This window comes from Alternaria dauci, chromosome 10, assembly GCF_042100115.1.
Source record: "Alternaria dauci strain A2016 chromosome 10, whole genome shotgun sequence".
Taxonomy (NCBI): domain Eukaryota; kingdom Fungi; phylum Ascomycota; class Dothideomycetes; order Pleosporales; family Pleosporaceae; genus Alternaria; species Alternaria dauci.
The window spans coordinates 1,188,730-1,211,151 of record NC_091281.1 but is presented as its reverse complement, the minus strand read 5'-3'; the positions used below and the strand labels follow the sequence as shown (position 1 = coordinate 1,211,151).

At 51.5% G+C, this 22,422-nt stretch overlaps 8 protein-coding genes across 8 annotated transcripts; 4 read left to right on the top strand and 4 right to left on the bottom strand.

The window, feature by feature from the left end:
- Positions 1 to 2,260: 2,260 nt before the first annotated feature.
- On the bottom strand, positions 2,261 to 2,762 carry ACET3X_009811 (uncharacterized protein; the record flags this gene model as incomplete). The annotated part of the gene is made up of 4 exons (XM_069455968.1): positions 2,261 to 2,265; positions 2,317 to 2,450; positions 2,538 to 2,586; positions 2,642 to 2,762. The coding sequence occupies 4 exons, from the start codon at positions 2,760 to 2,762 to the stop codon at positions 2,261 to 2,263; spliced, it is 309 nt and encodes a 102-aa protein (XP_069302644.1).
- A 332-nt stretch (positions 2,763 to 3,094) lies between these two features.
- Positions 3,095 to 4,099, top strand: ACET3X_009810 (uncharacterized protein; the record flags this gene model as incomplete). Its single annotated transcript, XM_069455967.1, has 4 exons — positions 3,095 to 3,097; positions 3,563 to 3,582; positions 3,673 to 3,896; positions 3,951 to 4,099. The coding sequence occupies 4 exons, from the start codon at positions 3,095 to 3,097 to the stop codon at positions 4,097 to 4,099; spliced, it is 396 nt and encodes a 131-aa protein (XP_069302643.1).
- Positions 4,100 to 4,521: 422 nt separating this feature from the next.
- ACET3X_009809 (uncharacterized protein) lies at positions 4,522 to 6,751 on the bottom strand (the record flags this gene model as incomplete). Its single annotated transcript, XM_069455966.1, has 5 exons — positions 6,561 to 6,751; positions 6,335 to 6,505; positions 6,040 to 6,276; positions 5,336 to 5,984; positions 4,522 to 5,288 (listed from the first exon to the last, which is right to left on the bottom strand). The coding sequence occupies exons 1-5, from the start codon at positions 6,621 to 6,623 to the stop codon at positions 4,522 to 4,524; spliced, it is 1,887 nt and encodes a 628-aa protein (XP_069302642.1). The 5' UTR covers positions 6,624 to 6,751.
- Positions 6,752 to 6,922: 171 nt separating this feature from the next.
- On the top strand, positions 6,923 to 8,131 carry ACET3X_009808 (uncharacterized protein; the record flags this gene model as incomplete). The annotated part of the gene is made up of 3 exons (XM_069455964.1): positions 6,923 to 7,489; positions 7,550 to 7,781; positions 7,836 to 8,131. The coding sequence occupies 3 exons, from the start codon at positions 6,923 to 6,925 to the stop codon at positions 8,129 to 8,131; spliced, it is 1,095 nt and encodes a 364-aa protein (XP_069302641.1).
- A 779-nt stretch (positions 8,132 to 8,910) lies between these two features.
- Positions 8,911 to 10,413, top strand: ACET3X_009807 (uncharacterized protein; the record flags this gene model as incomplete). The annotated part of the gene is made up of 2 exons (XM_069455963.1): positions 8,911 to 10,110; positions 10,165 to 10,413. 2 exons carry the CDS (start codon positions 8,911 to 8,913, stop codon positions 10,411 to 10,413), a joined length of 1,449 nt encoding a protein of 482 aa, XP_069302640.1.
- Positions 10,414 to 14,811: 4,398 nt separating this feature from the next.
- On the bottom strand, positions 14,812 to 17,835 carry ACET3X_009806 (uncharacterized protein; the record flags this gene model as incomplete). Its single annotated transcript, XM_069455962.1, has 7 exons — positions 14,812 to 15,311; positions 15,364 to 15,397; positions 15,879 to 17,297; positions 17,349 to 17,392; positions 17,440 to 17,512; positions 17,568 to 17,577; positions 17,810 to 17,835. The coding sequence occupies 7 exons, from the start codon at positions 17,833 to 17,835 to the stop codon at positions 14,812 to 14,814; spliced, it is 2,106 nt and encodes a 701-aa protein (XP_069302639.1).
- Positions 17,836 to 17,953: 118 nt separating this feature from the next.
- On the top strand, positions 17,954 to 19,009 carry ACET3X_009805 (mitochondrial 54S ribosomal protein uL10m; the record flags this gene model as incomplete). The annotated part of the gene is made up of 1 exon (XM_069455961.1): positions 17,954 to 19,009. The coding sequence occupies one exon, from the start codon at positions 17,954 to 17,956 to the stop codon at positions 19,007 to 19,009; it is 1,056 nt and encodes a 351-aa protein (XP_069302638.1).
- Positions 19,010 to 21,175: 2,166 nt separating this feature from the next.
- ACET3X_009804 (uncharacterized protein) lies at positions 21,176 to 22,384 on the bottom strand (the record flags this gene model as incomplete). The annotated part of the gene is made up of 1 exon (XM_069455960.1): positions 21,176 to 22,384. One exon carries the CDS (start codon positions 22,382 to 22,384, stop codon positions 21,176 to 21,178), a length of 1,209 nt encoding a protein of 402 aa, XP_069302637.1.
- Between the last annotated feature and the right edge of the window lie 38 nt (positions 22,385 to 22,422).

Genomic DNA, 22,422 nt, shown 5'->3' with positions numbered 1-22,422 from the left:
TGCAGCTAGTCGATTGCGAGTGTTGTCTGTTTGGATTTTGCCCTTTCACATGCGCCGGAAGGCTCTCTCCACATGTCTTCTTGACTCTCCTGCCGCCCAGCCAGCACCACAACGCACCAAGCGGCTAACCATGGAGTAGTGTCCGAATATCATTATGAGTAAAGCACAATCGCCATACGACTCTCTCCGGAACATACCGCAGTCCTACGACAACTCCGACTCGCACAACTCGGCGCTCAACCTCATACTTGCGCTGCGGCCAGAATGGCGGCAATCCCAGGACACAATTGAGTTTGTGAGGTTCACCGACGGCATTACAAACACGGTATGCATACTCTGGCAGTGCTCTGTTGGCGACGGCCCATGCCCCTTTCTGCACGCAACGGCTAAGACGACGCATAGCTTCTAAAAGCGGTGAACAATCTGCCCGGCCTCTCCAAAGCCGAGGTTGACGACGATGCGATTCTGCTGCGCGCATACGGAAAGGGAACAGACGTCCTGATAGACCGCGAGAGTAGGTGTCGATCCGCAACAGCCACTGCCGAGACTAAACAAGTTGACAGAGGAAACCCGCTCCCACTCGCTCCTCGCGCGCCACAACCTCGCCCCGTCTCTCTACGCCCGGTTTGAAAATGGTCTCCTATACAAGTACATTCAAGGCAGTGTGTGCACGCCTGAAGATCTGCGTCGGCCAGAGGTATGGCGAGGGGTAGCTCAAAGGCTGGGAGAATGGCATGCCACATTACCTATATCGAGTATTAGCAGCACATGTCCTGCGCCCGCACAACTCACTGAACACAACAACAACAAGCGTGCGTCTCTGGCGGCCATGGCCACACTGACGCCAGGCAAGCCAATTCCGAATGTGTGGACTACTATGCAGAAATGGATCCTTGCGCTGCCGACAAGCACCACCGCGCAGTCGGAAAGGAGAGACCAGCTCATGCAAGAACTCGAGAGCTTAGTTGAGTTGCTAGGTGACACGCCTGGTGTTGGCGGCTCCCATCCGTTTGTCTTCGCCCATTGCGACCTCCTCTCAGGCAACGTGATCATCGAGCCCTCGCCCTCGTCTGCCGCTGCTTCGCGCCGCTCCAGTGCCTCGAGCGCTTCAGACGAGCCCGAGGCAGCGGCCGCTGCTACCGTGTCGTTCATCGACTACGAGTATGCCACGCCTGCTCCTGCTTCGTTTGACATTGCAAACCACTTTGCCGAATGGGGCGGTTTCGACTGCGATTACAGCGCCATGCCCACACGCACCATCCGCCGCGCTTTCCTCCGCGAATACCTCCGCAGCTTCAACGCCCACCAGAACAAGTCGTACAAGGAGGAAGAGCTGCAGGAGCTCTTCGACCAGGTCGATCGCTTCCGCGGCGTTCCTGGCTTCTATTGGGGCATCTGGGCTCTGATTCAGGCTCAGATCTCTCTCATCGAGTTTGACTATGCGAGCTACGCTGAAATCCGATTAGGCGAATACTTTGCGTGGAAGAAGACAGTCAATGGTGGCAAGGAGACGGAAAACGAGCGCATGATACAGAGAGAGAAGATTTGGGCGCAGGAAGAGTAGACGAAGGATTGTCCATAGACACACACCACCATGGGAGGGATTTTGAAGAGTGGAGAAAGCTGACACAGCCGAAAATTCAACATGGGGTGTGGTTCATAGGGCGCTGGGGCGCTTCTTTTTTTTCTTGTTCGCTATCAGCTGGAGCACTCACCTTGTTCACCGTTGCATCGCCCGCTTAGTACATTTAATACCAATCGAGAATACATTCGTTATGCTGTTAAGATTCAACCCTTTGATTCACAAATCAGCACGCTGAACAATGAATTGATTGGGTTTGACTCGGACTTTGTAAAGGCAAAAGAGGCTGAGATGCATGGAGACTCTTGAGCAGCGAGAGATGGTCACCGCGACTGTAGAACGGAGTGCAGGCCCATTGGGAAGCACTTCCATTTCATTTTCACCGATACTTTCGTCGGCCTTTAGACTTGCTTGCTTATAGACTACATGGCTCCCGAACTACGCTGTGCGCAGGGCGTCTTCCCTCTTCCTTCAGCCCAAATAGGAGCGCTCCTTGTAGCATATGTCTTGTTCCTCTCTTCCACATCAAGCTCCCGTCTCGCATCGGCGGTTTCGTGGAACACAATTGTGCAAGCGCGCGTGCATGACTAAAACAGCATACCCACGTACTCTGCGTCTTTGCATAAATAGGCGACGGGGAGGATAAACCAGCCTATCGCGGGTATTTCAGTCGTCTTCTCACACTAGCAATCGTCAGCAAGCGCCCCTTCCCGACGCAACTATTGTTAACGTACCATCCAGGTAATCCGCCGCGATCAACAGCTCCAAGCAGAGTTCAGGCGGAATGTCCATGTCGGAGACATCTTTGCTTTCAGCGTTCTTTTGGTTGTAGTAGAGGTACTCGCACACCTTTTCCAAGACTACGCCACTGGGTTGTGTTAACCAGGCGTTCCATACATATCTCGGTTGTCGGGGCTATGGCTATCAGGCAAGGAGAGCGTTCGGGAAGACGTACTTGATCGTAGCGAGATGGACGGTGTTTTCCTCGTTTTCTTTGAAGCCAGCTGGGGTAGATTGTTAGCTTGTGATATGGCATGTATATGAGGGAGGGATGTTTACACAATGGGTCCAGTGCCTTCTTAATCGTCCCTGCTATGCATGCTGCTGAACGGAGGATCTTGAACTCGAAGCCGTCGTTGGAGACTAGAGTGACGTATTCGGTAGGTTTGTCGTCAGCCATGATTGTCTGTAGTGTATGATGAAACTCGGTTGAGCGCCCGGGATGGTCGGAGGGTGCTATGTCGAGTCTGAGATGTGGAGTGTGACGTTGTGTAAGAGAGGTGGTGGGTTCGCGGGGAAGTTGCGGAGGCGTCGCGCTGTCACGTTTTCACGCGTGGGCGCAATATGGCTTACATCATCTACTTCTGTGTCTCCCCCTCTGCCTTGTTCGTTAAAAATTCAAGGGAGTAGAACTATTGCGACCCTCGCTGAAACGAAGACTGTATCCCAGGTACTCTCTCCCCTGACCAACGTACCGACCGCTGTTCAAAGCCGAAAAGTACCAAACCCACCATGGCAAGTCGCCCAAAACACGTCCTCATCACAGGTGGTAGCCGAGGCATCGGTCTCGCAATTGCGCAATTATTCTCCAAAAAAGCATACCGCTGCACCCTAATCTCGCGCTCAGAAGAAAACCTCAAAAAAGCCGTAGCAAGCCTATCGCCTTTGCCATCTTCCGGATCCGACGTGTCGCCTACCGATAGCGAGGCGTCCAAACCATCCGAAACATCGAGCTTGTCATACCAACACGGACACATAGCTGGAAACATATCTGGAGGTTCAAACTTCTGGTCGCTGAGTCCCTCTAGCCAATTTGCTACCCGCCTTCCCCGACCAGACAAACGCAAATATCCCACTCATCCTTCTCACATCGACGTGGTAGTGAATTGTGCCGGTATAACACAGGCAAAGCTATTTTCTACGTTGATTGAAGGGGAAATTGATAGCATCATCAAAACCAATCTAACTTCTATGATGCAGGGGACAAAGTTTCTCTTACGGTACTGCAACCCACTCAGTAGTCGTGTATATACGCACGCTGGCTCCTCTATCAGTATGCATATATGCTGACCATGTTACTTTTGTCACAGAAACGGCTATCTAGGAGGGAGGGGTAAGGACGATGCCGATGTTCCAGTCATTATCAATGTCAGCTCGCTGCTAGGCCTGCAAGGCGGTTATGGGGCTGTTGCGTACGCAGCATCGAAAGCGGGAGTCTTGGGCTTCACTCGCGCTCTGGCTACCGAGTATGCGAGTCACAAATTCCGCGTCAATGCCATTGTACCGGGATACGTGGAAACGGATATGACAAAAGGTGCGTCGAATCATATATCGACGCAGGTTGTTACTTTCTGACGATCAACACCAGACTTGAATGCCCTTGAGCTCCAACAACGTATACCGTTGAATCGTTTTGGCAAACCGGATGAAATTGCTCACGCAGCACTGTTTCTCGTGGAGAACAAATATGCACACAACTGTGTGTTGAATTTGGATGGCGGCTTATCTGCCGTCTGAGTCATTTACTACTGCGATATTTGAGATTCTCCCAATGAGTTGCCATTCCGGCCTTGCAAGACGGCCCGGTGGTATTTCCCAGATGTGCTCCCTTCCACCAAATGCTCCTTAGACTGAGGCATGCCTATGAATCCAAAAGATGTCCATGGCGACAACTTGGAACGGCCGGCTGTTGTACAGTACGGAAAAGGAAATCTATATGCTATGCGCGCACCGAAAGCGCATCGAATACCGATCCGTAGTTCCAGGTGCAGGGATGTGGTAAGATGGGTGTAATCGAACATAAACAATCAGGCTCCAACGCTTACGGTCCAATGTCAGGACAAAAAGAGTCAAGCATATCGAATACTTTGGTAGTCGCCAACGGAGTTAATGATGGTACGCCAACTTGCGACCAACTGCCGAGCATGTCGCTAAGTTGCTCAGTCGTCATCGATGACAATCGCTCCGTCATTCTTGTCGTCTTTGATAGTGACATGGCCATCGTCTTTCTTTTGTGACTCCTCCATGACCTTGCCCTTCTTTCGAACGAGCTCGTCCTGGAGACCTGCTTCGCTGGCTGTACGCTTTGCAGCACCGTTAATGTGTCCATTGCTGGCGTCCTTGACATGACCGTTTGGAACGGTGCCGTTGACAGTCGCATGGTTGTTAGTCTCTGGTGCAGGCATCTTGGGCTTTGTAGCAATCTTGACCTCGTCGGGTAACCTCAGTGGGTTTGCGTTCTCAGTGAAATCTTGGTGTATCACAGAAAGTACTAGATCAACCTTCCCATCCTCTTCCGAGTCGTCGGAGATTGTAAGAAAGGTGCCGCTTTTGAGGCCAAGTTCCTCGAATGTCTTGTCGAGATGCATGTCTTCATCGACATCGTAGAGTATATCTGAATCTCGCTTGACGCTAAATTCTTCTCCATAGCCCAGCTGGTCCTTCAAAGTAGTATTGATCAGATCGCTCAGTTTCGCGCGCGGTAGGTCGACATGCAGTGTGGCGTAGCATACGCCGCAAGTAGCACAGTGGGGATTCGGTGGTCGCAGTGACTCGCTTGAGATGACGCGCTCAGTGCTACGGGTGAGGAAGACCATTTTGGCTGTGTCGAGCTGTTCGCGCATGACTTTGAAAGCTTGTAGGACGCAGAGACTGGCAGTCATGGCGTTTGTAGTCGCAATCGCAGGAATGATATTGCCAGCCATTTCTGTGTCTTGTTAGCAGCCGTTCCGACAGTGTACGTGATCTTCTTACGCTTGATGTCAAACTTGGACCGCATTTGTATGCCGAAGATATGCGAGCGCAGGTTCGCACTCGCAACGACAAAGTCTAGCGTGTCCACATCGTCCTTGTCGAAGCTGAGGATAGGTACTGAGTTCCCAACATCGGCGTTTGCGCGCGTCTCTTCCAGCCGGGTGCTGAGTCGTTTGATGCTGTCGACGAAGACGGCAAAGTTCTCGGCCACACTCCATGTGACTTGATCTTGCTGTGCGATTCCTGTACCCACACCCAGCGATTCCTGCATAAGCGTGTCGTAGTCCAATGCCTCTGGCGCTTTCCTAGTCTTCCACATGTCGTCCATGCTCCGCAACCGCTCGATATCCTCGTTGAACACCTTGTCGAAAACAAGTCGCGGGAAGCCCTGGGAACCCATGGAATCGCGAATTCGCTTCAGCGCTTGTGCTTCCTTTCGTAGGTTGGCGACTTCGCTTGCGTTGTCGGCATCTTCGCTATGGTCTAGCTCGGGCGCGTCGTCTTCTGAGGTGCCAAAGATCTCGGCGAACAGATAGGACTTTGCCCAGACTATGCAGTGGATGGGTTGCGAGGGCGTACTTCGGATGGTACACACGGGGAATGACTTGGGTGCGTCCTTGGGTGTGCAGTCGTAGCATTCGGTTTCGCCCTATGGCGCAGTCAGCACAGAGGATTGACAAGCGAGTTGGGGCGGTGTTGCGCACCCGCTTGATGACCTGAACCTGTCCATTGAAGCCAGTGGTGCCACTCTCAATCAGCGGAACATTGGCCGCGAGACACATCTTGTTGACATGGCGGCGCGCGTCCAAGTTGTCGAGCGCATTGAAGACGAGGCCGAAACTCTGGAACCATGCGACGTTGAATTGGGCATCCTTGATGTTGTCGTGGTACGCTACGATGCTGACGTTGGGGTTGAACTTGCCGGCCGACTCTTTCGCAACCTATCAGGCAGTTAGCGCAAGGCCAGACGCCTCTTTTCAAGGAGCGTCGTCGCCATACCAGTGCTTTGGACTTTTTGATGTGCTCGTTGCGGAACAGGAACTGGCGGTTGAGGTTGCTGAGGTCGATGGTATCGAGGTCTACAATGTGGACTTCGCCGAAGCCGGTGAGAACGAGGTTCTTGAGCAGCTCGCAGCCGATGCCGCCAGCTCCGACCATCAATACGCGTGCCTGGATGCGATTAGCGACTGGGCCATGGCATGTTTTGCGCCGTGGTGCGAGCTACCTCTTTGATGCGCTGATGGAGCGTGCCGCCGAGGCTCTGCCGGGCAAACCTGTCGCGTGCCATTGCGCGGATGAGGGGGGGAGAGGGGGAGAGGGGTGGAGGGGTAGAGATGGACGAAAGCTACGTCGTGTTGTGGGCGAGGCTACGACATGTGCGAAAGTTGGAGAGCGGCCAGTCTCGAGGTAAAGGCGACAGGTGAAAGACGTCAGTGCAGCTGAGTAGCGCCGCTCCACTGGCTGGGCCTGCGCCGCCTGCCTTCAGCCTCCGAAGCTTGGCACCTAAACGAGCCGCCCTATGAGTGGATCGTCGACCTTGAACGCGCTGGGACACACACTGCTCGCCTTTCACTGACCATCATCACCATGTCCGACGACGACGTCGACCTGGAGCTGCTAGACCTCATGCGGAAGCACTGGGGCGGCGCTGCCAGAGATCAAGGTCCTCCCGAAACGGGAGTCTTGGAAAATGCCCAGTTCATCTGCGACAACAGCATGGACGTTGCGCTCGACATGCGATCTACAAAGGTCGCCGCGCAGCTGGTTTTTGACGAGATGGAGAAGCGGAATTACACGACAAAGACCTGGTCTGAGCACGAGCTACACCCAAAAGCAAAGGATGAGACCACCGTGAACTTCATCTTCACCATGGACCTCTTGAATTTCAGCTTCTGGAGTGACAAGAACGAGCAAGATCGGTTCGCGGTAGTGTACAAGGGGAAAAGATGGACTGGATATTGGAGTCTGGTTGCAATCTTGCAGCGAGCCTTGGAACAAGATATCCCAATCACTAGCCCGGATTTTTGGCTCGACGAGGAACAATGTTCAGACCAAATTCTGCGCACCATCTTTACTTCGGGTACCGACGAGGAGATTCCCTTGTTCGAGCAGAGGGTGCGATGTCTCAGAGAAGCTGGACAAATCCTACACGAGGTGTGTTTGTCATGCATCGCGAGCACATGAAAGCACTTTTACTTATGACTAACGTTGCAGGAATTCGATGGTAGTGTCATCACACTCGTTGAAGATGCAAACCACTCTGCAGCCCGTCTCGTGAACCTGCTTGCCGAAAAGTTCAACTGCTTCAGAGATGAAGGTAGATTTGAGAATAAGAAAGTGCGCTTCTTGAAGCGAGCCCAGATCTTCGTTGCAGATCTATGGGCTGCGTTCGAGGGTGAGGGCTACGGAGAGTTCAATGACATTGACAAGATCACCGTATTCGCAGGTATGATTGAGCGTCATCTATATTCGTAGTCCAGACTAAATGACGCTTCTACAGACTACCGCATTCCGCAGATGCTACATTCACTAGGCATAATCTGGTACTGCCCGCCGCTCGAGAACAAGATACGCCGTCAGGGCATCATCGAATCCGGCCATTCTTGGGAGATGCAGATACGGGGTTGCAGCATCTGGGCTGCAGAGCTCCTCCGTCGGGAGATTCTGAAGCTCAAACCAGACGCCAGGGTCAACGCTATTCTCATCGACTTCTTCCTGTATGACCTTGCGAAAGAGAAGGAGAAAGAAGAGGCAGACGTGATACCACATCATCGAACACGAAGCATATGGTATTGAGTACCGAGAGACAGCCATGGAAGCGACACACAAATACACCCTCGGTCTTCACTGTGACCGCCTAGTGAGAGTGTAAATCAGCAGTCAATTATCTTGTGAAGACAACAAAGGCAGGAGTTGGCCTGGAGCGATCCTCGACTCGCGACGCACTCATTCGCCACTTCCAGGTTTGCGCAATCCCTACAGACCAGCACAAATCCTTCTCGGTTGTCGCAGAAAGGTACGTTACCGACCATCGGATTCGCTGTAAATTACTCCATGTGTGGTGGGCCGAGACTGAAACATGCACGGCAGGCGTGGCACCATTACGCCTTGCCAATCATCGTTAAATGCTGGCCATTCACGCTTCACAGACGCCTTGCCCAGAACCGGCCATCCAGTGTCTGTAGACTTGTCGCAACCACGCGGATGACACTTGTAGCGCAAATAGCGCTTTAAGTCGCACAGTTAGACCCTATTCGTAGCTTGGATAACTGGGCGAGTGTTTGCTAAGTATCCGGACGGTGAATGCATTGCCTGTCCACAACATTGTTCTTAATGTCCAGACAGGTTTTCATCTTCCTCGAATCACACCTATTCCACCTAAAAGCAACCGCAATTGCACGTAAGGCACCGTCAGCGGCCTAGCTTGAAAGCAACTTAGAGCCGCATCCATGCACCTTCACATGTGTTCTCAAACATTCAAATTGACAACGCCGAGATATCCCTCCAATACATTCAGCCCCAGCTCAGGATCAGCAAGTAGCTGACATTCTGACCAGAGACCCTCCTGCTATACTATGGGTAATACCTCCAGTTCTCCTGTGCAGAAGTGTCTCGAGAAGGCCATTGGAAAAGACAATGTCGCTTTCAAGAATACGCCATTCTTCCAACTTGCACACGTCAAGCCGTACAACCTCGATATACCGGTACCACCAGCGGCTATTACGTACCCAAAGAGTACCGACGAGATCGCCGCAATAGTCAAATGCGCCGTGAACAACAGCCTCAAAGTCCAGCCGCGGTGCGGTGGACACTCTTACGCCAACTACGGTATAGGTGGTCAGGACAACACCATTGTGGTCGACATGAAGTCTTTCCAGCAGTTCTCCATGGATGAGTCTACCTGGCAGGCTACTATCGGTGGTGGGACGCTTTTAGTCGATGTCACTAAGCGACTACACGACAACGGCAAGCGCGCCATTGCCCATGGTACTTGTCCACAAGTAGGCATTGGAGGCCATGCAACGATCGGTGGCCTGGGACCGACATCGCGCATGTGGGGATCCTCGCTCGATCACGTGGAAGAGGTAGAGGTGGTCCTGGCCAACTCGACAGCAGTGCGTGCTTCGGAAGAACAGAATCCAGACATCTTCTTTGCGATCAAGGGAGCCACAGCCGGGTTTGGGATAGTCACAGAGTTCAAGGTCCGTACGCAGGCTGAGCCTAGTGAAGCTGTGCTCTACTCGTACAATTTTCAGGGCGGCTCTGCTACAACAAAGGCTGAGGCATTTAAGAAGTGGCAACAGCTCGTTTCTGATCCCAAACTTTCTAGGAAATTTGCGAGTCAATACATATTGACAGAACAACTCGGCGCAATCATCACGGGCACGTTCTTTGGTAGCCAGACTGAATTCAACAGCCTGAACATCACCTCCCGTCTTCCTTCGAGTTCAGAATTTGACTCGATAGTACTCAAAGATTGGCTTGGTGTGGTAGGTCATTGGGGCGAGGATGTGGCTCTGAAGATCGTGGGTGGCATCCAGTCCAACTTCTACGCCAAATCTCTCGCATACACAGAGAAAGATATAATACCCGACGATACAGTCGATAGGCTCTTCACGCATATTGAAGAAGCAGATAAAGGCAGTGCGCTGTGGTTCATCGTTTGGGACCTTGAGGGCGGCGCTATCAACCACGTGGCACCTGATGCTACAGCGTACGGACATCGTGACGCGCTCTTCTACCACCAATCGTATGCTGTAAATCTGTTTGGAAAGGCAAGATATTCACAGACATTTACTCGGAGAGGATTCTTGTTGACGATTCGCCAGGTGAATGACCAGACTCGTAAGTTTCTTACCGACGTGAACGCAATCATCATCGATGCATTACCAAATCACGATAAAGGAGCGTATGCAGGTTATGCAAATCCTGCATTAGGCGTGGACAGCGCAAGGCTGTATTGGGGTAGTAACGTCGAGAGACTGGAGCTCATCAAAGCGGAAATCGATCCGTCGAACGTGTTTTGCAATCCGAAGAGCGTGCGGCCAGCGAAGAAACCACTGATGCCGGTGTTGTAAATCGGAAGACTGAAGGTCAAAGTAGCTGCTCTGACCGGCCAGAAGGCTCCCAATTTGAACTCGCCATGTTTTCTCGCCCGCACGTCGTTCCCTCTTGTTGACGGAAAGGACCGCTGATCCTTGCTATCAGAGGATTTGGTGTTAGGTACATGCAAAGTAAGATTCCAAATCTAAATGTGAAGAGTACTCTTGTGGTTAGCGCAATGATTCCAAGGTTACGTGTGATGAAATTGACAGCACAAGAGCTCTCTTCGACTTCGCTACCATACACTAGCGCTCAAAACTAAATCGTCATGTCATGCCATGCCATTAAGTACCTGATGCATACCACCTGCAATATAATACGTGGCACTAGCATATTAAGCGCCTTTTGCAGTTCCCATCGCTACAGCTGCGTTTTTGTGGTTTTTGTAGGAGGACAGATCATGCAGGCAACTTTGGCTTTCAGACTATCCTGCAACCCAGCAACGTCTTCACTCTGTTCGTTGCTTGCATGTCGACAAGCCTACTTTAGAGAATGGCGGTGGCATAGACGGGTCGCCACTAAACCAATGACTTGACAGGGATACAGATGCCGGTTCTGTACATGTTTTGATTACAGTATTAAGAAGGTTTGGCAGCCTTGACAGTGATTTCGCTGCTTCTGCGAAACATTATCAACGTACTAGTTCAGATACGTAGTCCTGGAAGTGAGAGAATCGTCAGGGACGCGAACGTTGGTAACTTCTATACCGTTTGCGTGGTTGCTTGTGTTGTCTTGGGGTAGTTTTTTTTTCGTTGACTTTGACGAGGAACCATGACGTGCATGGTCATCTAAGTGTTGTTGATGGAGCTCGGCGCAGTGCCTAGGGAACGTTCGTCTTAGAGAGGCGGCAAGGATTGTCTGTGCGGGCGATGCACTAAAGATTTTCGTCCATAATATTGGTAGACCCTACATGTCTCTCACTCCTCCTCTGTCATCGACACCATCAAAACCAAGCATCAGGCCCACACATCTTGAGTGTGGCATGAGAAAAAGCATTTCGACTCCGGCATCCGGCCATGAAATATTCGTTGACCACTGAAGTTGCGCCGGTACGTACCATGTGATTTGTACCCTGTCAGCCAATCAAAACGCCGCGTATCTGGTAAAGCAAAGTACTGACATACCTCAGTCTTCCCAGAGTGCAGGTCACGCACCTCTTCCAAGATGCCCTCTAGGTTGCAGATATGGCTTGGAACATTGAGACGTTTTCGTTTCCGCGTACCAGGGAGACTCTCTGGCTGGAATAACCCATTAACACGGGATCTGAAAAAATCCCTACCCAGCCAGAAACAGAATAGCACGCATTCTGATCCAGAAGCTCGTGTTCCAGACCTGTTTAAAAGGAGAGATCAGATTTTCCTGGAGCTTGAGGCCCAGCGGTTGCAGATGCATATACCTCCGCCAAGGATCTATCATGATCTACTTAATGCAGTGGCGAAGGTGGGGCATGTTGAGGAACGTATAGGATACACCTTCAAAAACAAGATGCTGTGCGTCGAGGCGCTGAAGCTCACGGCATCGATTATACCACTATACTTCAAAGGTAAAACTTATTACGTTGACAAAAACGTTCGGCTGGCGCTGCTAGGTGATCGCGTTCTCGGGTTAGCATTATGCGATGTTTGGTATAAAACGGGAAACACCAGAGGTATGTTCGACGCATAACTCGTATATCCAAGCTAAGACGATAGGCAGCGGATTACTCAGTGATGTTGCTAGAATCAGAAACCAGAAGTGTTCTCCATACCAGGGGGCAAGCACTTGGTATAAAAGAGAACTTAATTTGCAATCCATCGCAGTTTAATGTCATTAGCGCAAACCAGGTTGCCGAGGCGGTTGAAGCTATCCTTGGTGCTGTGTACTTGGACTCTGGAGAAAGCATGGACACTGTCAAAGAAGTCACCACAAAAGCCGCGCTTGATACCCACAAACTCTTGAAGGCAGATGCTCAGTCACAGGACGTGCACAAACAGAAAGAAGTAAACGATTTGCGGAAAACGAAAAGTATTGTGGTGGCAGAGCGAGTGAGCACGCAGCTTCCCAAAGAAACATTAAGGGAGAAGATACGACGTAGGAAGGAACGGAGCCGCCTTGCGAAAGAACACAAGAAGGAGCAAGAACGAGTCAAGACGGAGCAGGAACGAGTTAAGACGGAGCAGAAACAAGCCGAGACAGAGCAAAAACAAGCCGAGACAGAGCAAAAACAAGTCAAGACAGAGCAGAAACAAGTCAAGGCGGAGCAGAAACAAGTTGAGACAGAGCAGAAACAACTCAAGACGGACAAAGAGAACAGTCAGAGCTTGAACGAAGAAGCACAGTCAGAGAGCCGCAATCCAGCACTCAAGTCGAAATCGAAACGGCGCGCGGTCGCAGCTGCCAACAGGCTATCAAAGGAGGGCAATCTACTTGACGATGGCTCTGGCCCAACAGCAGACTCTGGACGACAGCTTCCACCGGCATCTCGCATCGAGGACGAAGAAAAGGTAGACAGTCCGTATGAGCCAGACGCCCAAGGTCCGCAGACGTCACCGCCGGAGAAAGAGACGGATTGCAGAGCTGAAGGCCAACCGAAACAGACCGATGCCATGGATACGCATCTGGAGCAGGACAAGCTACCCGTGGAAGAATTGGCGGGTTTGCCCTATTTCCACCAGATAAGTAGAATAAGATGGTGGCAGCAGGCAGTTAAGAAGAGAAACATATTGTTGAGGAAACATGGTGTAAACGCAGACACTTTGCTTCTCTACAACGAGACGAAGGCCAGATTATTAGGGAAGAAAACACCAGTGGAGATGCTGCCCCAGAAAGATGAAGTGGCTCCACTTGAGTCTATTGAAGATAAAACACAAGCACCAGCAAGCTTGTTGCCCGAGTCAACACCTACGACGGCAAAGTACGTGAAATCCATACATGAAAAGTGGGTTCCTGCATCAATAAAGCTCGAACAGGAGAGAAATCCTACCATCGGGTCTGATGGAACTGATCCAGCCACATCCAGCGCTCTAGCTCCAACCCAGGAACTCTCGGATTCCTTTGAGAATACAGGCCTTCCCACGTTGGATGCATCCCAGCAGAAGACTTCTACTGCTCATGAGTCAGCAGAGAACAAGACAGTCATATCTCCAGACCCAGTCTCAGTTCAGAAATTTTCGAGTTCTCCGGAGCAGCCCAGTCCCACTGAGAGCACTCCGGTGGCTAGTAACAACCGTGAAAAGGCTCTTCAAGAGCTCTCAAGCCACTTGGAAGACACAAGCTTTGTGAACGCTTCGGCTACTAATAGTTCTGACGAAGATGGAGAGAAAGTAGTCAGCACCGAGGATGTCGGACAACTAGAAAGAGATATCCTTAAGTCACACAGGGATATATGGCAAGCAAACGAGACTGCAGGTTCATCATCAAAGCCTACCAAACGTCCCTACAACCGTACCGCCAATGTACGCCGTTCACGGAATTCTCGAATTCTCGCGGAGCAGTTGACTGGAAGCGCTCCACTAACTCGTGGAGCCACGCGTGAAGAGTATGCTGGATCAGGTGACTCGTTGCAGGGGGCCCCCCGAAACCAGGACTCCAATGCGAGACCATTCGTCCGGTATGACTATTATGGTTCGGGCATTGAGAGGTCCAAGGTGAATACAACCGAACACGATTCGGAGGCGCCTGATACATTTGATACGCCACGATCAGAGCCCGAGAAGAAACAAACACTATACACTCCGGGCGTTCCGCAAATGTCAAAAAGATCGAAATTTCGTACCAGGCTAGACAACTTCTCTTATCCGTGGTCAGAGTCAACATCGAACACATTTATCAAGAAGGAGCTTGGCTCAAAAGGTCGAAAGCACTTTTATTGAATGGCTAGGAGTTATGTGTCGTTGACAGGCGCACGATGCTATCTGCTCTTGGCCAAAGAGTGTATCTTCAGTCGATGCGAATGCATCATTTCATGTATAACGTTTGAATGTACGATTAGCTGAGGGGGCATAGATGTGCAGTTGTCTATCTGTGTTTGGAAAAGTACCCGTAACATATATCCCAACACCGAGAGTCGAAATACAAAACTTGCATCAGCACAATTTTTCCATATCTCTCTCTCAGCTTCTAACGCAAGATATTAGATGAAGTGAGCGACAATGAGCATGTGCCTGAGATTGTAGACCAACCTTTGGATGCACATGATTGAGAGCATATGAAGGTTACCAAGAGCATTGCTCGGGAGTATGGGTGTCCGGAACAGTGGTGTGGAGAGGCTGAGGGGTTGGGAACGATCGAGAGATGCAGACAAAGTCTTTCTGGCATGATATGATACAAATATTGTCTCTGATGGAGTTAAAAACAATCGTCAGCATCCAACATTGACACCGCAGATACTCTATCTAGCTTCTCATAACAGATGCAGTCGCACTGGCAACGGTAGCGATCGCGGTGATGATGTATCGCCAGGCATTCGTTCTTGCCCACGTCTCAGCAATAGTCTTCATATCCACTTGCTCAGCCCACTGCTTTGCCGCCTGACTCGCCGTATCTTTGTCCGTTCCCTGTCCGACTCCCTTCAACACAACCTGCTCGTCTTGTAATATCTTCTGCACTTTCCATTTCCCTGCACCATTCACTCCAGGCTCCATGTACAGCGCCGTATACGGGATGATACTAGCATTCGTGATTGCGGCGACAACATACAGGAACTTTGCTGAAGAAAAAGAGCCTTTGTAGACATAGGCGAGGAAAGCATTACTCGAAGCGCCTGTCAATATGAGAGGGGCGACAAAGATGGGTGCGAATTGGTAGGCTTGAAGCCATTGTTTGGCTAGGAGTTTGGGTGGGGCATGCGTGATGAGGGGTGGCATGACGACATGGCTGTATGCGAAAGTGAAGCCTGAACGTATGTGTTAAGCTGGTCTTTAGAGATGTCTCAAAGGTTACATTACCTGTGTATACGGCCGGCGCAATGATTGCGATTGCCTGAAGGATAGGTACAAGAGTGTTGGAAGGCTCACTCATGACGACTGACAACGGTGGGTGGGAATCGGAGCTTGTGGTGAAGAGATGGTGTATCGACGTAACGATGCAGGAAGTTGTTGCGGCAAGAGCTCGCAAGACATAAATGTAAGCGCTTGAGACATGATGTTTCCAGCTAGCGCGATAGTTTGAGTGCACCAGTATGAGCCTGCGCTACATACTCGCGAAAAACTACAAAAGTGCTCTCCACTCCGCCTCCGTTGAAGCCATGAGCCTGGAGCTTTGGTCTTGCCGGCGTTCAATTTTTGTTATAACACAGAGCATACCTGCTTGACACACCCACGCTCGAACCTACCACTAATCCTCACTTAGACTCTGCAGGTGTTGTATGGGTATACTACAACTGCTCCAACAGCCCCAAAACTTGCTGTCGTAAATCACCTAGACTGACATCTTTTTTGAAATTTAGTCTTCGGCACTGTACCTCAACTTCCCTCTTGTCTTTCCAACTCCTGCCTAGGACAATGACGACTGGGTATCCGATTAAATCGGCATCCTTCAGCTTCCATCCTATGCTCTTTCCTGACCGATCATCTAGTACAAGATCTACATTTCCATTCCGAGATTCACTGTAAAGCGTATCGTACACCTCTGTCGCATCATTCTCCTCAGTTTGTGGAGATGTGAGAATGACGGCTTCGTAGGGCGCTATGGCCCTCGGCCAATTCAGGCCTTTGGCATCTGAGAGAAGCGATGCTACAGCTCCAATGATGCGCGAAACACCGATGCCGTGACAGCCCATTTGGATCGGTGATGACAGGTTTTGGTCTGGTAACGCAACTACTGCGTTGAGGGGCTTGCTGTATCGGGTGCCGAGGTGGAAAGTGTGACCTACTTCAATAGCCTTTTGGACACTGAGCTTTCCGTCGGAACAACGAGGACATGGATCGCCAGTTTCAATGGTTGTAAGGTTTAGGTCGGAGGATTGAGGGTTGGGAAGGGATTCATCGTGTTTGTCGAAGGCGAGGGACGGGTCGAAGAGGTTGATGATATCAGTGGTCTTTTGAAGCAAAGAAGGGAGCGATGAGGACTCTATGCCAGTATCTAGTTCAATGTTCTCTGGAAGTGCTTTCTTGACAGCATGTAGATTGACATGTCCATGTCCGTGATTCGCTATTGTTGCCGCAGCCGAGGCCGGACGTGGGATCCATACATTGATCTTTGTCTTCTTGTCGACGCTAATTCCAGTGAAAGCATGCCAGCTCTCGTTGTCTGACGCTGGATTTTGGCTGCTCTTCTCCACAAGCTCTTCATTGGCAACGTAGTCGCATGAGTTGCAAGACCATACGTTGTCTTCACCTTTTGGTGAAACAAAGTGATATTCATGGCTTAGCCTGCCTCCCATGTTGCCAGAATCGGCATCGGCAACAAGGTAAGGCAGTCTGAGCTCGTTGAACAAATTGTTGTAGGCATTCCGTACTTCCTCGTATGTCCTTAGGGCAGATTCTGTTGAGTAGTCAAAGGTGTAGAGGTCCTTCATCATGAACTCCTTGGCCCTTAGTAAGCCCTGTCTCGGTCTTCGTTCGTCGCGGTATTTCCGTCCAATTTGATATAGTCTCAATGGCAAATCTTTGTAAGAATGTACCATACCGGCTACAAGTGCTGTGATCTCCTCTTCATGGGTCGGCGATAGCAGGAAGCCGGATTCCCTCCTATCTTTGATGCGTAAGAGTTCTGAGTTGGCGGAGTAGCGACCAGTTTGCCGCCATAGAGCTTCTGTGGTTATGGACGAAAGTGCGAGCTTTGAAGCACCAATAGAGCCCATATGCTTATCAATCAAGGCTTCAAGCTTGTCTTGTACGCGTAGACCTATGGGCAGAAGGTGGAAAACTCCAGAATGTGCCTGCACGTGATAAGTTGTGGTGATCGAAATGGAGAGGTTGTGAAGATTTACCTGGCGCAAAAAGCCACCCCGGACAAGGAGGGAGTGAGACTCATCTGAAATCCATCAGTCAAGATGGATTGGTACTGTGTAATGTTGGTACCTTGCTCGCCGTCTTGTGGTGATATACCACCAGTTGGTGCCCAGAATTTGGATAATCGATTTCTTGAGTCGGACTTGATGATGGTTAGAATTTGGGTTATGGTAAGATTCACAACTGAGCAGACTTACCGCTATATATCTAACATGTCGAGAGCAATGAATTGGTGTTCTTTGTATTCGCGGTTGCCATGCAGCCCTACAGACGGAAGACAACATGCGCGCACAACTATGTCGATGTGTCATCAGAGTCGAGGTGGAGGATTGAAACAGCCTAGTCAAGTTTGGACAGAAAACAAAAAGGTGAAACGTGATATGGGTTGTAGATGGTTCCGACGCGCGCGCGGGAGATGTGCCCTCTCGGAATTGCGCACAGACCATGCTGAATCTCAAGGTGCATGGAAATATTTGGAGACGGGAAGCCGTCTCTCACTTGCTTCACGAGCACATCTCACGTAAGCATTCCAATTCCTCGACAGAGACTGCATCTGCAAGAAGAGGGCTAATTGCCGCACAGAATGCCTCCAAGGATACGCATCAGGCCACGCGCCCTCGGTGCCTGCACCACTTCCAAGCCTGCCCACCCAATCTCTCTACCCGCAATCGCAACCTACGCCTCGGTAGCAACTGCCTCAGCCACGACGCCCGCTCCTCCCCTTCAGCAGACATACAAAGCCGCGCCCCCAGTGCTACGATACCCGCCCACCCAACCGCCCTCCCACAAGCCGCCAGAGGTGCGCAAGACGCAGCTGCACCGGCAGTATCAGTCGCTCCTCAAGTCGTCGCCCTTGCTCCTGATATTCCAGCACAACAATGTCAAGGCGGTCGAGTGGATGAGCATAAGAAGGGAATTGGCCATTGCACTACGCAAGCTGGATGCGGAGAGAGCCAAGAATGGACAAGAGACGCTTGCAGACGAGGTCAAGATGCAGGTCATCCAGACAAACATCTTCGCAAGCGCAATGAGAGTCGTCGAGTTCTTCCACCCAGAGAAATCGACGCTGGACCATGCACAGCACCCCACAGACCCGCGCACACCGACGAGCGCCCAGATACCGCAGATAAGTCATGCCGCAGAGGACGAGCGCTTCACACACGGTCTCTCAAGACGGGCACACGAAATCGCAAACAACAGGAAGCTCAAGTTGGAACTAGAGCCTCTGCTTTCAGGCCCTCTCGCCGTTGTATCCTTCCCCGATGTCGCGCCCCAATACCTCAAGGCTGTCTTGTCCATCCTTGCGCCCTCAAAGCCCGACTTCCCTGCCCCAAGCCGCAAAGCCAGCCCAGACTACTACGAACCAGCGGTACAAGCTGGTCTCCAGAAACTGATGCTCTTGGGTGCCAGAGTAGAAGGCAAGGTCTTCGACGTCGACGGCACCAAATGGGTGGGCAGCATTCCTGGAGGTCGCGACGGCCTCCGAGCACAGCTTGTGCAAATGCTACAAGGTATTGGTGGAAGCCTCACCAGTGCTTTGGAGGGCGCGAGTAGGAGTCTGTATTTCACTGTCGAAGGACGAAGGATGGATATGGAGGACAAGGAGAAAGGACCTGCTAGTGACGAAAATCAGTCATAGAAGCATGTTGAGGTGTGTACATTATGACTTGTAAGAATCAAAGAGCGCCATCTGAAACTATAGGCCATTTTGTTATAATCGCAGTTTCAGAGAACAGCCAACGTGCTAGAGTAGTACTTGGTCGTCTACCATATAGTCATGTGACGTTAGGCCCGCTGCAACTGCCTGCTGTTGACTCACTGAGCTTCTTTAAGAAGCAGCCACGGTCGAGAAACTGCTTTTCTGTTCAAAAAAACTCTTGTCCGCAACAATGCATATACCCAACGAAGTCCATGATCTCATCATCTCAGATCTAGAATCACAAGAGCGCCCCAACTACCGCCTTATCGGCCACTCATTCGCACAAGCTGCGATACCACACGTCTTCAGGCGTGTCAATGTCTCGCCCATGGTATCCAGTCTCCGTCACCTGGCACATATCGCAAGCCAAAAACATCTAAGTCGCCATGTGACACACTTGAGATGGAGCAGCCACCGATTACGCCTCGGCAGGGAGGAGGGTCAGATCAATCCGGGAGACAAAGAGTGGGAAGCCGTGCGGGAGATACTGCACCGAGATGCGAAAGAGAGCGAGCGTCATGCAGACATTGGCATGCGTATCCTAACACTTCTTCTCCGCCACTTCCCCAATCTCAAAGCACTGGGGGTCGTCATCCGGGAAGGCACTGACCCTGCCGAAAGATGTCTCGATCCCTCAGATCCTTTGTCCATGATTCGGGGCGAGTACGAGACGTACACACTTCTTACAGCAGCGCATGCTGTGGGATGTCAGATTACCGAGTTTAAGCTCTCCAGCGTTGGGAAAACGTATCCGCTCTTCCGTTCGAACATCTGGCCCTCCCTCGTCCCCGTGTGCAAAGGCCTGACGTCGTTGAGTCTCCCCTTGAACTTCGCCCTCAGTATCGAGGAGAAGGAAACGTGGTGGAGGGAGTATAGGGAGATTGAAGACAATATCCCAGAAGATGAGCGCACGACAATATTCGCAGAGTTCACAACAGTATATTCAGGTCACAGCATACCGGCCCAAACAGCCTCGTTCCGGGCATTCCTTAGCACACTGACTAATCTGCAGACGCTTGAGCTGAGGCTCAAAGCGGAGCAGTGGAATGAGACTGTTGACATGGATACCCATCTCAACTTGCGGACTCCTCTTCTCGAGGACGTGCTTCCTCCCAACGCCTTTCCACATTTGCGTACGCTGGTGTTGGATCACCCTAGCACGTCGACTGCATATCTCCAAGCTTTGTTGACCAAACAGAAGGAGACGCTGGAGGTGGTCAGGCTTTCCAACGTCACGTTCGCATTTTGTGAAACGGAATTGATGTATACGGGATATGAACGTCAGAATGAAGGGTGTGAGGCGTTGAAGGAGTGGGTGGAACTTGAGCTTGAGTTGGATAAGTGGGAGTTGACTTGTGTGAATTGTGGGTGTGAGCTGTGGCGATGCTGTAGAGCTTCAGGCGGTATGAGGTATTGTTGCTGACGGAGCAGCGACATGGGTGGGATGTAGCCTTGGTTTTGTGAATCATCTTGGTCAGAGAGACAGATGCTTGGAAGATCCCGAATGGATGCTGAAGTCTGGGTGTACAATTGAACACAACACCTTACCAAGTAACTCATATCTCGACAAGCTTCTTTACGACATCCACTGAACTTTTGATTCAGCTCTAGACGTATTCTAGGTCACGTCACAGAAGACGGAGCATGTTTAGACTTTACGATTCGATTCGTTTTATATAGGTATCCACATCTGCTGCGTGGTATCCTAAGGGTATCATGAGGGATCTGCCTGCCCAAATATGCACACTTGGAAATGGTTGATGGTGAGTAAGAAATGGCTCAGAAACCAGGAGAACGAGCGCGCGCACAAAACCACAAGCCAAAACATTCCTAGCGCCCCAATCTGTGTCCTCAAATATGTGTAGGAGGTAGGAGAATGTCGTGGTCGTCATACCCCTCGACCGCTCAATTCGATCGCCTCTGCCGCTCGCATTATGCCAATAAAAATAGTTTGTTATGTGGAGGTCGGTGGGCAGCCTTTCAGTCGAGCCAGTGTCGCCGTCGCTTTCGTCATGGATTTTCCGTAAACGCCAAATTGTGGAGAGAGAGAAATCCGAAACCCCGATGCTGCTAAGTTGATAAGTGCGAAAGAAAAATCCGACGTCGCTATCGTCGTGCGCCGCCTACTTCGACTGAGTGTGATGTTCGCTCGAATTGGAGCTTTCGTCTCTTGTTCGCCATGTTCCCCCCGGGTGTGTCTTCGCCTCCGGTCGAGTCTGCGTACTCATCTCCGAAGCCCTCGCCGTAGCCTTGGAATGCGGCGTCGGTGTAGCCGCGCTTTGAGCTAGAGCGCTCCGGTCTCACCGCGCCTCTGTTCATGTGGCTAGTTGGTGTTGGTGCCGACGATGTGAAGGAATTTGGCCGCTGTGGTGGCATGTCTTGTGGCTTCGGCTTTGCTGTATCGTCTGTGCCGAGATAGGCCTTGTATTTGGCAGCTTCTGCGCTGGGGAGAGTGCCTGGTGCAGTGCCTGCGAATGCGTCGTCGAGAAGTCTGCTAAAGTCTGAGCTCAATGCTGTACCGTCTGGTGTCAATGCCTTCTTCTCAGGCTCTCTGTTCTGCACATGTTGCGAGTGCCAAATCTCCTCGGGCATCAGCAGCAGGTTGCGGAAGACACCGTCCATCTTGGTGGCCTTTGGCTTGCCGGCAATCTGCATCTTCTTGATCTGGCCCTCGTAGGACTTGCGAAGCTTGTTAATCTTCTCGCCTGTTACCGGGTCGTTGCGCGCTACTGAGCTGGCGAGCGGCGTGAGCCTGTATAGTGTAATGAAATTTTCCGAGGGGTGCGGCCGCGCCGTCTCTAGCTTGTCGTTGTTGAGTTTGAACAATTGGCTGCCGCAGATGCCTTGGGCAGCTCGCAGGCGACCGTCGTGGGTGTATGGCGACTCGCCTTGCCGGTTGTGGTTGGACAGCCTGTGGTCAGCCGAGCGTGAAGTGTCATCGTCTACGCTCTCCTCCATCGTCGCATCGCCATCGCTGTCGATGTTGGCACTAGACATGAAGCCTGCAGTGCTCGCCGGGGTGGGAAAGGGGTGCTGGTTGGATGCCGATGTTGCCGACTGTGAGAGGGAGTGAGACATGGGGAGCGAGGACGACTGTGGGGAGCGGTCCGACGACGCTGTCGAGTTAGCCGGGGCGAAACCTCCATGGGATTGCGAATTCATCGAGGAGTAGGGCGGTGAGGTGGGCGTGCGAGGGTGGATGGGCGTCTTTGTCGGCTGGCCGCTCGCCTTGGCAGCGACGTCAAAGGGCGGGCTGGCGGGTGAGAATCTTCCTATCGAGTCCAAACGTTGCCGTTTTGCGCTGTGATCCGACATAGAGGCCGTCTGCGGGGGTGGAGAGGGCGTGGAGAGCT